Source organism: Bufo bufo, chromosome 1 (genome assembly GCF_905171765.1).
Source record: "Bufo bufo chromosome 1, aBufBuf1.1, whole genome shotgun sequence".
NCBI classification, from domain to species: domain Eukaryota; kingdom Metazoa; phylum Chordata; class Amphibia; order Anura; family Bufonidae; genus Bufo; species Bufo bufo.
The window spans coordinates 83,082,752-83,095,802 of record NC_053389.1 but is presented as its reverse complement, the minus strand read 5'-3'; the positions used below and the strand labels follow the sequence as shown (position 1 = coordinate 83,095,802).

The 13,051-nt window shown below is 40.7% G+C and overlaps 1 protein-coding gene across 1 annotated transcript in view; it reads left to right on the top strand.

Annotated features, from left to right (window-relative positions):
- Positions 1–13,051, top strand: part of LOC120989898 (5-hydroxytryptamine receptor 3A-like) — a 35,699-nt gene that overhangs the window by 9,711 nt on the left and 12,937 nt on the right. Inside the window, exons 2-4 of the mRNA XM_040418338.1 lie at positions 1,989–2,223; positions 5,495–5,539; positions 8,839–8,948. Coding sequence (XP_040274272.1) covers positions 1,989–2,223; positions 5,495–5,539; positions 8,839–8,948 — 390 coding nt within the window. The remainder of the gene's footprint in view (positions 1–1,988; positions 2,224–5,494; positions 5,540–8,838; positions 8,949–13,051) is intronic.

The following is a 13,051-nucleotide window of genomic DNA, read 5'->3' as shown; positions in this document are numbered from 1 at the left end:
TAGGATATAACTGTGAAAAACTTAGACTGAAGATGACGAAGGAGCCTAGATGGAAACCTAGAAATACATGTAGAACAAACTAATTATAGGAATCAAAACCTATATAACACAAAAGCCTCCATTGGGCCTACAGGGCAGCACCAATCCAAGTGTATATGGGCAATAACCAAACGCAAGATTCTACGCCAGAGCTGAAGGACTAATGCCAAAGGAGCTAGGACAATCTGAGATATAGCTCTTCAAACGCTCTCCAGAAGGGTGTAGAGTAGAACCTACATATCGTGGTGCCTAATTACATCATATATTATATCTGAAGCTATTGGACAAAATGGTGCCAAAAAGCTGCTGGATCCACCACAGTGTGCTGGTCCCTGCTCTCCTCATGTTCAGTGCAGGTGAGTTCTTACCTTCAGAAGTTCTCCATTCTATGTAGTTGGTCTATATATGTGAAGTAGCTGTTTAGGTATCATGTTTATACATATTTAAAGACTTAGCATAGTCAAGTTTGTCACTAAACTATTAAAAAGTGTGCGGGTAATGTCATTGATGTATCTACAGTACATATAGAACTACGACTTTATGATAATATCATTGTGAACTGCACCTATGTATATGAGCTTCTTTGCATATAAGCAAGGTCCCATTGTACTAGAACATGAAATATTGGGTGATCATCCTGGTATCGCCATATTTCATCCATATTGAATCATTTTTTGTGTTTTTTTTTTATTATCGATGCATACATGGGTCTTTATCAGTCTAAAGAATTGGTGCTTTCTTATGAGAATTGCCATTTGCTTCAGTTCTGCATCAGGTGTGGTCAGTTTTGTTGGTCTCACGGTGACAGTGACATATAGTATATTTTTTATTTCTATGAAAGTCACTTTTGCTCCCCTTTTTTTGTTTGAAATCTATGATAAGGATGAGGACACAGGATGCGGTATAAAAGATTGTTACAAAGATTGCTACCAGGAGTCAGTAGGTAAAAATTGACAATAACAGGTCAAAAACTGCTGGAAACAGATGAAAATTGATGACATTTTTGGATCCAGAAAGTTGATACGAAATATACGAACAAATGTTAGTCAACATTCATTCTGATCTGCTTTACATACCTCCAATCGGCTACAAAACCCACTGATTGCGTCTGTGTAAACTGAATACCAAGGGTCATAATAGAATTCTGAAAATGCTAGTTGTCATGAAAAATGGTCTTTTGAGGAGTGGTCCTCTCAAAAAAGAAGCCAGTATACATAGGATATAAAGACACAAAGAGGTGGCCTACTCAAACGAGATCTTTTGGAGAGGTTTCAATGTGTTGTACTTTGGCAAAAAAATATAATGAGCTTTACAGATGATTCCATAAATTCAAGGCTCGGGCTCTGTGGTCATGGTAAAATCACAGGTTACCACGACTCATATAACCTAATTATTTCATGATATGGGAAATTTGTTGAAGACTTGAGTCTGAACACATCAGAATTTTTTTGATGGACGTGGACTTTACCATGACTGTTGTGTGACCAAACTCTTCATAAAGTCCTAGCTAATTTGAAAGTATCTTTGAAAGAGTGGAACACATACATGCTTCATTCTGTTAGATAAGAACAACACACTGAAAGCACCATGCTATACTATGGTGACATCTGTTAGGGTCTTTCTCCCGTTAGTCCTACAGTAATTAGGGAGTGAAGGGGTTTCTCCCCCCACTGAGGTATTATGGTATGCCGAAGTGTATATGGCCCTGTGGAATTTATTATACTGACCTGATGTGTCTTTTGGTCACCATTCATGTGACATGCTTTATCAACCTTTTGGGGGAGTAATGTGATGTGGGGGTCTTTTACTCAGTATAGCAATTTTTGGACATTATTGCACTGTCTGATGTTTTTGTCCCATATATCATGTAATTTTAATGGTGATAATTGTATGTTTCAATAAAATTTATATTTTTTTATACATACTTTCTAGGCCTTTTATTCCCTTAGGGAAATTGTTGTAGGTTCAGCACTTAAAGCACCATGTTCACATCTAGTAAAGTTAGGACTTTTATGGATTTCCTATCTTGCAGCACACAGGATGGATAATTCCTCCAGGCCAGCCCTTCTGCGTCTTTCTGACGACCTAATGGAGGGATACAAGAAGGGTGTGAGACCTGTGCACAACTGGAGGCAGACCACCACTGTGTTTATAGACGTCATGGTATATGCTATATTAGGCGTGGTAAGTGTAGTAAAATATCTATATCTTTATCTATAGCTATATTAGTGATGAATGGCAGATATTATTATATTAAATGTAATGTCTGGGATATCATACTAGTGCAAAGGCATTCTGCGATTTTTTTTTTTTCCATTTTGAAATATGATATAATAAAAAAAGAGCTCACACAATACTTAATTTATTTCAACCTGGTATGGTTCTTCTGAGTTTTTCCACAAACAGTGTACCAGTTGTCCTGGGGCTGTGTCTGGTACTGCGGCATGTTTTGAGTGATTCTGTGTCTAAGAAAAAATTGACTTTTTTCTCATACAGCAGACACTAGAGCGATTTGAATTCCACAAAGTGGAATTCGATCAGAATTTCAGGATAAATTTGAATTGCCTCGAAGCTGAATTTCCTTATGCTTTGTGTTAGCGAATCGATTTCACCTGAAATAGTGTAAAAAACAAAAAATATATATGCTTACCTCCTCCATTTGCTCGCAACGGGCCCCCAGCTGCTATCTTGATTGAGAAGATCTCGGCCAAAATCCTGTGCATGGTGACGGCCCGTCGCGAGCAAATGGAGGCGGTAAGTTTGATTAAAAAAAAAATATTATGTTAATTTCAAAATATACACTCATGTATGAACGCAGCATCTGAGGGGTACAATGACGGGGCGGCGCTAGCGCCGCTCTCTGTCATTGCACCAGCCACTTACAAAAAAATGCGCTTCGTGACGAAGTAATTCATCACAAAGCAAATTTTTGGGTAAAATTCGGCGAATCAGCCGAATCAAACTTTTCATAAATTCGCTCATCTATAGCAGACACTCTGGAGCAGGCACATCTGGCAGTCATCACCTGTGCAATAAGCCTCTGAAGGTACAGTACAGCTGGGCGCACTGCGCAGGCACCAAAAGTGAGAAGACATCACAACTGCGAGCTATCTGGTGCATCGCACTTGAAAAAAGTAAAAAAGAGTTTTCCATCAAGAGTGAAGGAGGCAAGGGGTGCAAGCTTGATTTGAAGCGTCGGGGCCGCTGCCCTCTTGACTTCAAGATGCTCATTTTCATACACCGAGTAGGGGGAATAAAGTTTCCTGGAAATTTGGCAATCAGATCCGATAACAAAGGACAGCATAGGAGACTTGAGCTTTAAGTTACTGTGGGTGGTTGAGAGGGCATTGTGGAGTAACCAAGCAATTCAATTTGGTTATGTCAGATTTGATGACATTGGTACAACCAATGATAGATTGTTGGCATCTACCAGTCACATTTACTACATGGAATACCACGTGGACAATCACACCATGTGGAACATTTCATTTCTAGGCTTGTGTTGTATTTGGCCAGTTGATGGTGCCATATGAAATATATAATTTTGAGGCACATCAGGCTAAGCAACTTTTATTATTTATTAACTATTGGCCACTGTATGTCTTTCATTGTATAAGCACAAATTTTTGACATCATATCATTGAAATATTTACGGTAGGTGGCGGAAAAGTATTTCTGTCCCCTGTGCTGTCTTCAAGATGGCAATCTAGAAGTCAATCACATATATACTTGTATAAGATTCCTATATGGTTTCTGCTTATTTTGTTACTCATTCTGTTGTATAATATGTTATACGGGGAGTGCAGAATTATTAGGCAAGTTGTATTTTTGAGGATTAATTTTATTATTGAACAACAACCATGTTCTCAATGAACCCAAAAAACTCATTAATTTTAAAGCTGAATATTTTTGGAAGTAGTTTTTAGTTTGTTTTTTAGTTTTATCTATTTTAGGGGGATATCTGTGTGTGCAGGTGACTATTACTGTGCATAATTATTAGGCAACTTAACAAAAAACAAATATATACCCATTTCAATTATTTATTTTTACCAGTGAAACCAATATAACATCTCAACATTCACAAATATACATTTCTGACATTCAAAAACAAAACAAAAACAAATCAGTGACCAATATAGCCACGTTTCTTTGCAAGGACACTCAAAAGCCTGCCATCCATGGATTCTGTCAGTGTTTTGATCTGTTCACCATCAACATTGCGTGCAGCAGCAACCACAGCCTCCCAGACACTGTTCAGAGAGGTGTACTGTTTTCCCTCCTTGTAAATCTCACATTTGATGATGGACCACAGGTTCTCAATGGGGTTCAGATCAGGTGAACAAGGAGGCCATGTCATTAGATTTTCTTCTTTTATACCCTTTCTTGCCAGCCACGCTGTGGAGTACTTGGACGCGTGTGATGGAGCATTGTCCTGCATGAAAATCATGTTTTTCTTGAAGGATGCAGACTTCTTCCTGTACCACTGCTTGAAGAAGGTGTCTTCCAGAAACTGGCAGTAGGACTGGGAGTTGAGCTTGACTCCATCCTCAACCCGAAAAGGCCCCACAAGCTCATCTTTGATGATACCAGCCCAAACCAGTACTCCACCTCCACCTTGCTGGCATCTGAGTCGGACTGGAGCTCTCTGCCCTTTACCAATCCAGCCACGGGCCCATCCATCTGGCCCATCAAGACTCACTCTCATTTCATCTGTCCATAAAACCTTAGAAAAATCAGTCTTGAGATATTTCTTGGCCCAGTCTTGACATTTCAGCTTGTGTGTCTTGTTCAGTGGTGGTCGTCTTTCAGCCTTTCTTACCTTGGCCATGTCTCTGAGTATTGCACACCTTGTGCTTTTGGGAACTCCAGTGATGTTGCAGCTCTGAAATATGGCCAAACTGGTGGCAAGTGGCATCTTGGCAGCTGCACGCTTGACTTTTCTCAGTTCATGGGCAGTTATTTTGCGCCTTGGTTTTTCCACACGCTTCTTGCGACCCTGTTGACTATTTTGAATGAAACGCTTGATTGTTCGATGATCAGCTTCAGAAGCTTTGCAATTTTAAGAGTGCTGCATCCCTCTGCAAGATATCTCACTATTTTTGACTTTTCTGAGCCTGTCAAGTCCTTCTTTTGACCCATTTTGCCAAAGGAAAGGAAGTTGCCTAATAATTATGCACACCTAATATAGGGTGTTGATGTCATTAGACCACACCCCTTCTCATTACAGAGATGCACATCACCTAATATGCTTAATTGGTAGTAGGCTTTCGAGCCTATACAGCTTGGAGTAAGACAACATGCATAAAGAGGATGATGTGGTCAAAATACTCATTTGCCTAATAATTCTGCACGCAGTGTATAAAATAATAATCTGCTAACTGGGACTACTTTGAAATGCCTTCTTTATTTCAAGATTTGATCATTAATTCATTTTAACCATTATTTATCTTCGTAGGATGAGAAGAACCAAGTCCTGACAACGTACATATGGTATAGACAGGTAACGAGAAATGATGGAATGATCAGTTATGTTTGTATGTTCAGCTACAATGCCAACAGCTTTACATTTTTCATTTAAGGGGTTGTCTGGGATTGGGGACATTGGTCTAATAGTACTAGACTGCCTTACACATTACAAACAGGCATGTACTACCTTTTGCACATATTTCTCAAGCCCCGTTTTCATCCAGTAAATTCTTGGGCGGAAGTGACTGTTTTCTTGTTCTCAGTGACGTACCGGGTCCCTTGCAGGCGAGCAAAGCCTCCTCTTCTGCTGCTCAGGGAGCCCGGTGACGTCACTGGCAGCATAAGTAATTATGCAGAGTGGATGGAGGGGCGGTGACTAGGCTGGCCGACATCGCGCTAAGCCCCGCCCCTCCGGCCCGGTGACGTCACCTGGCATGGAGCTTTATAATGAATGGAGGCAGATCACTATGCTAGTTAGAAAACTCCTCCCATGTAAAGTGCATGAGGCATGAATATGTATGAGGGGGGCGGGTGCAGAGACGCGATGTTAGAATGTAGAAACCGGAAGATGCCGCGCTGCGCTGGGACCCACAGTGTAGTGCGGCAGGAAGTGATCGCACAGATAAACAGATATGTAAACAATCTGTTGGGGACTGTAGGATCCATGTTGCAGTATAAAAGCTACCTACAAACATCTGGGGAACATAGACTCAGCTAGTAATGGTGAGTAAGCTGTTTTAAAAAAATAAGTTTGATCCTGGAAAACCCCTTTAAATATATATACTATTACTTAGGCTAGTTTCACACTAGCGGCAAGGAACTCTGGCAGTCTGTTCCGGCGGGTGAACAGCCTGTCGGATCCGTCTTGCCGCTAGTGCACTCGTGCCCCCGGACTACCGGGGCGGAGTTCCGGTGGCAGCACGGCAGCACATGCCGAGAGGCAGCCGGAATAAAACTACGACATGCTCGCCCCCTTTATATACAATGGGGCCGTACCGGTAGTCCGGGGGCACGCGTGTACTACCGGCAGGACGGATCCGACAGGCTGTTCACCCGCCGGAACAGCCTGTCAGAGTCCCCTGCCGCTAGTGTGAAACTAGCCTTACATTTCTGTTTTTGTTTACTTGGTAGTTTTTTCCAGCTCTTTTTATACTATTATAATAGCGGATATATAATAGGCACTCCTCCTTCTGATTTGTATGTCTAGCCCAGTTGTATCTAGTTCAAATATTTATTTGTACAAGAAAATATATACATATTATCTAATAAAAACTTGATTAGATTAAAATAAATATAAAAATAACCATAAGGTAGATAACATGATTTAATTAAAACATTGCATAGTATTCGGGGCCCCAAATCTATATTGCAATATTTGATGTTTAGCCACTGCAGTGATGATGCTCATGTGATATGTGAGCCATCAAATACCACAATCTGGCATAAAGAGATAAAGATGTTTCCTTAATGTTGGTAAGTATTAAAAAAGTCAGTTTTCCAAGATATAGAATTGATAATAATTAAAGTGCAAGATATGCCTGATTAGCAGTTCATAAATGTACATCCACGGCAGTCACTGTACTTCCTGTAGTATCCTGAAAAATGCAGCACAGTTTCTATTGATAGTCACTTATAGTCGCTGGTCTGTAGATAGAATAATACAGATTATGTAGCGCACGTTATGTCCAGTGAGCAACTAACATTAGTGTTGTGCCATGTGCTCTCCCTCCTCCACTTACTTGGCTCCAGATGAACAGCTTCTAACACGGAGCAGTACGGGGCTACACAGGGCTGTGAGATTAGACTAGAACGAAGTTCTCCATGGGTAAAATAGATCCGTTGTATACTTGATACCTGCATGCAACGAAAAGGAACATTAAAAATAAATTGCAGACGCGTTTCAGAGCACTAGCTCCTTCCTCATTTTGGCCACTGAGGAAGGAGCTAGTGCTCCGAAACGCGTCTGGAATTTATTTTTATTTTTATTTTTATTGTTCCTTTTTCTTGCATGCAAGTATCAAGTTGAATCTATATATACAATAGATCCATTTTACCCACGGAGAACTTTGATCCAGCCTAATCTCACTGCTATATGATCTAGCGAGTGGAGGAGCTGACTGCTGTAGCAAGTAGCCCCCTAGAAGTTAATCCACCTGTGAACTAACAAAAGGGAAGGGGAGACCGCCAGGCTCCATGCGGTATCACTTTGAGAGATCGATTGGGTAAGAGGAGGTGGGGCAGTTGGCTAGCCCTGTGTAGCCCCGTACAGCTCCGTGTTAGAAGCTGTTCATCTGGAGCCAAGTAAGTGGAGGAGGGAGAGCACAAGGCAAGACGCTAATGTCAGTTGCTCACTGGACATAAGGTGCGCTACATAATCTGTATTATTCTATCTACAGACCAGCGACTATAAGTGACTATTAGAGATGAGTGAATTTTACCACGGACCATAACGCAATTCTATGACGGAATGCATAACGGAATGCCTTTAGAGGCATTCCGTTATTTATTCCGTCATAATAGAAGTCTATGGGCTGCATAACGTTGCATATTATGACGGAATGAACAACGGAATGCCTCTAAAGGCATTCCATTATGCATTCCGTCATAGAATTGCGTTATGGTCCGTGGTAACGGAATGCATAACGCAATTCACCTTTTGCCACTAAAGTGTGAACGAATTTCATAAGCGCAAATTCGTTCATCTCTAGTGACTATCAATACAAACTGTGCTGCATTTTTCAGGATACTACAGGAAGTACAGTGACTGCAGTGGATGTACATTTACTGTATGAACTGCTAATCAGGCATATGTTGCACTTTAATTATTATCAATTCTATATCTTCAAAAAATGACATTTTTTTATACTTACCAACATTAAGGAAACATCTTTATCTCTTTATGCTAGATTGTGGTATTTGATGGTTCACATATCATATGAGCATCATTACTGCAGTGGCTAAACATCAAATATTGCAATATAGATTTGGGGCCCCGAATACTATGTAATGTTTTAATTGAATCATGTTATCTACCTTATGGGTATTTTTATATTTATTTTAATGTAATCATGTTTTTTTTAGATAATATGTATATATTTTGTACAAATAAATATTTGAACTAGATACATCTGGGCTAGACATACAAATCAGAAGGAGGAGTGCCTATTATATATCCGCTATTGTCTATTCTATTTATTTACTGGAATTGGGTGACCCGCTAGATAGGGCACCCTCCATTATCCAGTACATCACTGTGAGAGCACCCTCTATACACTATTTTAGCATACCTTTTTATACTGTCGACTGAAGGGTTTTTCTTTGTATTCTAAACAGTTTTGGGTTGATGAATTTCTTACTTGGGATCCAAAAAAGTATGAAAATGTGTCAAAAATTTCCATCCCTACTGAGAAGATCTGGGTCCCCGACATTCTGATCAATGAATTGTAGGTAACCCTAAGAACGTTAATTATATAGTTTTTTTCTTTCAGGTTGTAGAATTACTTAAAGATGACCTTTCATCAGGCTAGCTCCAATCTAATTATTATCCTACCTTATAGGGCAGCCCCCACTGATGCCATAGCACTTTTTTTTTTTTTTTTTACAGAACCCCCCGTTCGTCCGCTGTTAGCCCTGTATATTTTGGCGCCTTATATTATAATGAGGCGACTCGGTTATACTAGGCGGAGACTTGTATTTTCCCTGGGAGTGGTTATCTTCTTCCTGGCTCTGAGCGCATCCAATAAGAGCGCCCCGCTCTTAGCCAGGGAAAATGAGCTCAAGGATGTCTAAACGCTCAAGTTCTCGCGATTCTCGCTAAAACTTGGGTTAATTCTCCCTGGCTAAGAGCGGGGAGCTCTGATTGGATGCGCTCACAGCCAGGGAGAAGATAACCACTCCCAGGGAAAATACAAGTCTCCGCCTAGTATAACCGAGTCGCCTTATTATAATATAAGGCACCAAAATATATGATCCAAAAGCCGACGAACAGGGGGTTCTGTAGAAAAAAAAAGTGCAATGGCATCAGTGGGGGCCGCAATATAAGGTAGGATAATAATTAGACTAGAGCTAGCCTGATGAAAGGTCCTCTTTAAAGGGCATCTGTCATCAGATTTGTACCTATGACACTGGCTGACCTGTTGCATGTGCTCTTGGCAGCTGAAGGCATCTGTGTTGGTCCCGTGTTCATATGTGCCCACATTGCTAAGAAAAATTATGTTTTAATATATGGAAATGAGCCTCTAGAATCAATGAGGGCATTGCCATTGCAGAGAGAGCTGAGCCCATTGCTCCCAGAAACTCATTTGCATACATTAAAACATCATTTTTCTCAGCAATATGGACACCTATGAACATGGGACCAACAGAGATGCATTCAGCTGCCAAGTGCACATGCAGCAGGTCAGACAGTTTTATAGGTGGAAAATCTGCTGACATATGCCTTTTAAAGAGTAACTGTCATGTTTTCATAAAAATGTTTTTTTTTTTTTAGCACATGTTACTGCTGCAGCAGCAGCATTATGCACAAAGCAATCTTTAGTTTCTTCACATACCACAGTTTTTCTTGAGTTTTTCCCTTAGTTACGGCTGTTTAAACATTTACAATATGAGGACCTTCTCAAGATGGCTCCTCTGCCAGTTCTCTGAGGCTAAAACTGCTTTATCTCACTTCCCATACACACTTGCTGTAGCCAGCAGCTCCCTGCCAGCCAATCAGATTGGATTACTGAGAGACACGCCTCCTCACTCTGAAGCCTAATGCAGGCATGCAGTGTGGAGGGGCAGCCCCTCTGTCTTCTGTTTATACTAAAAGGAAGACAGACAAGCCCTAGCAACTCTCAGTCTTTTAAGGGATCAGTGGAAAGGGACAGAGGACATTAATAAAAACTGTTATTATAAGGTAATTACGGATCTTTTGACAATCATTGACAGACTAATTCAGGTATACATGCCTAGCTTTAATAAACTAGCAAATAAAAAAAAATATGACACTTACCCTTTAAACAGGACCTGTCGCTTTTCCTGACATGTCTGTTTTAGAAAATGTACTAATAACAAAACAAGAATAAGAATTTGTCTGCATTATTCCTGAAACGGTGCTGCACCTGTACACAGGTTATGGGCGCTGCTGCATCTTAATGCTATACAATCCTGAGAGATGGAAATTATTTTATTGTGGAACATAGTTATTTTTTTCTTATCACAGACATCTCATGTAAGCCTCTAGAGCAGTTTTACATGTATGTGCTAATGTAAATTGTCCGCAAAATGCAAAACAGGGCCCTCTAGGATATTCATTGGCTCGGAATGAAGGTATGTGACCTTGTTACCATTGCGATCAGGATGCCGCCACGTTGCCTAGGATGAAGTCTCAGTGGTGAGTCAGTATGTAGAACAATATGCAGCAACTGGGTCATAACAGTTTGGCTGAACATCAAGTGTTACATCATAAGACCATAATATTAGAGTGTGCTGAATAGAACAACATGCTGTTAGGTGATGACAGATTGATGGTAATGATAAAACATCCATTCTACCGGATAATATCAAGACTCCACCATCAGGGCTCCTATCTGATATCGAGACTCCACCATTGAGGCTCCTCTCTGATATTGAGACTCCACCATCGGGACTCCTATCTGATATCGAGACTCCATCATTGAGGCTCCTATCTGATATTGAGACTTCACCATCAGGGCTCCTATCTGATATCGAGACTCCCCCATCGGGCCTCTTATCTGATATCGAGACTCCACCATCGGGGCTCCTATATGATATCGAGACTCCACCATCAGGGCTCCTATCTGATATTGAGACTCCACCATCAGGGCTCCTATCTGATATGGAGACTCCACCATCGGGGCTCCTATCTGATATCGAGACTTTACCATCGAGGCTCCTATCTGATATCGAGACTTCACCATCTGGGCTCCTATCTGATATCAAGACTCCACCATCAGGGCTCCTATCTGATTTGGAGACTCCACCATCGGGGCTCCAATCTGATATCGAGACTTCACGATCGGAGCTCCTATCTGATATCGAGACTTCACTATCGGTGCTCCTATCTCATATCGAGACTTCATCATCGGAGCTCCTATCTGATATTGATGTATACCATTGGGTATGTCAATATTACAACCTCAGGGCATATCGCTTTAATCTGATATCTAGTGCACTATGCTAATATATATTTTGTGCTGTAAGAGCGTGACAAGGTTTTCTTGGACACTTTAAAGAGCAATTATTAAGACCTGCATTTTAGATGCCATCTTAATAAAGCCCTGCACTAGTGGTGGATTGCCGAAGTTATGATGAGCCACCGGCCTCTATATAACTTCAGCGGATCCTCCGCCACTTCTATATGTAAGGCAGCTTCCTTGCTGTCTTACAGTTAGACCACTTTCTACGTCTAAAACAGATGTAGAAAATGATTAATGAGACAGGTCGGCCAGCCCGTCCCTTTCCCCGCCCACCTTTTTTAGACCTGGCGTGAGCGGGGTGAAGTTGCAGATGGTGGCGCAACTAACCATTGCACAGCCATCTGCGCCTGAAATACGTCTAACATAGGCGTATTTCAGCTTAGCAAATGAACCCCTTTGTTCCCCCCTCAGTTGGTTATTTGTTATGTGCTAAATTAAAGGACACTGTAGATATGCTCAAATGACCAGAGGTGATCTAACCTAAAAATTATCTGGCTAGTCTGGATATTGAGACTTGTATTCACTAATCCCACACTGTAAGGCACATAAAGAAATTAAAGTTAATTTTGTCCAGTAAGGGCACACAACTTCAGTTTGACATTTGTCCTGGAACACAACTTCTTCATTCTTCAAGACCTGCTTAGTGGTACCTCTATGGGGAATCCCTGTACACTAACTTTTGCAAATCTATACCTGGCCTAATGGGAGGATTAGGTGGTCTTTAGTGAGCAACATCAAGAACGGTCATCATCAATAGCTGGTGACTGAAAGTAGTTTGGACCTCCAACCCAGAACAGTTTGTAACAGCTCTGAAACAAAATGATATGGGTTTACAGTTCACAAATTAAATTGAAGCAGAATTTCTTAGGCATCTAAAAATCATGAAAGCTTGAAATGAAGAGATTAAAATGACTATCGACAAAAAGGAAAAAGCTACCTACAGTCTCTTACAATTGCATAGTACAATAGGCAAAAAGGAATACCAAAAGACAATATCTGCTGTTTGAGGCAGGGTGAATTCAGACAGAGGGCAAAAGATCAAAGGACTAGATTTCAGGCCATGGGGGTTTCCTGCAGAAATATTAGAAGAAGCTTACCAGCAGGATTGCAAAAGAGAAGATCTTCAAAAAAATCATCCAAAAATAGGATGAATTAAACACAAGGAGATGGAATCACTAGACTAGAATAGGAATGGAAGATGAAAAAAATCATGAGCTAATCAGCAATGCTAAACATATAATGAAAAATTATAAAGAATGATCCAGACACCATGGATGGACTGCCAAAAGTTCTCTCAGTGACATACAGTAGGGGTAAAAATATGCAGGATAAAGTTGTAAAAACGT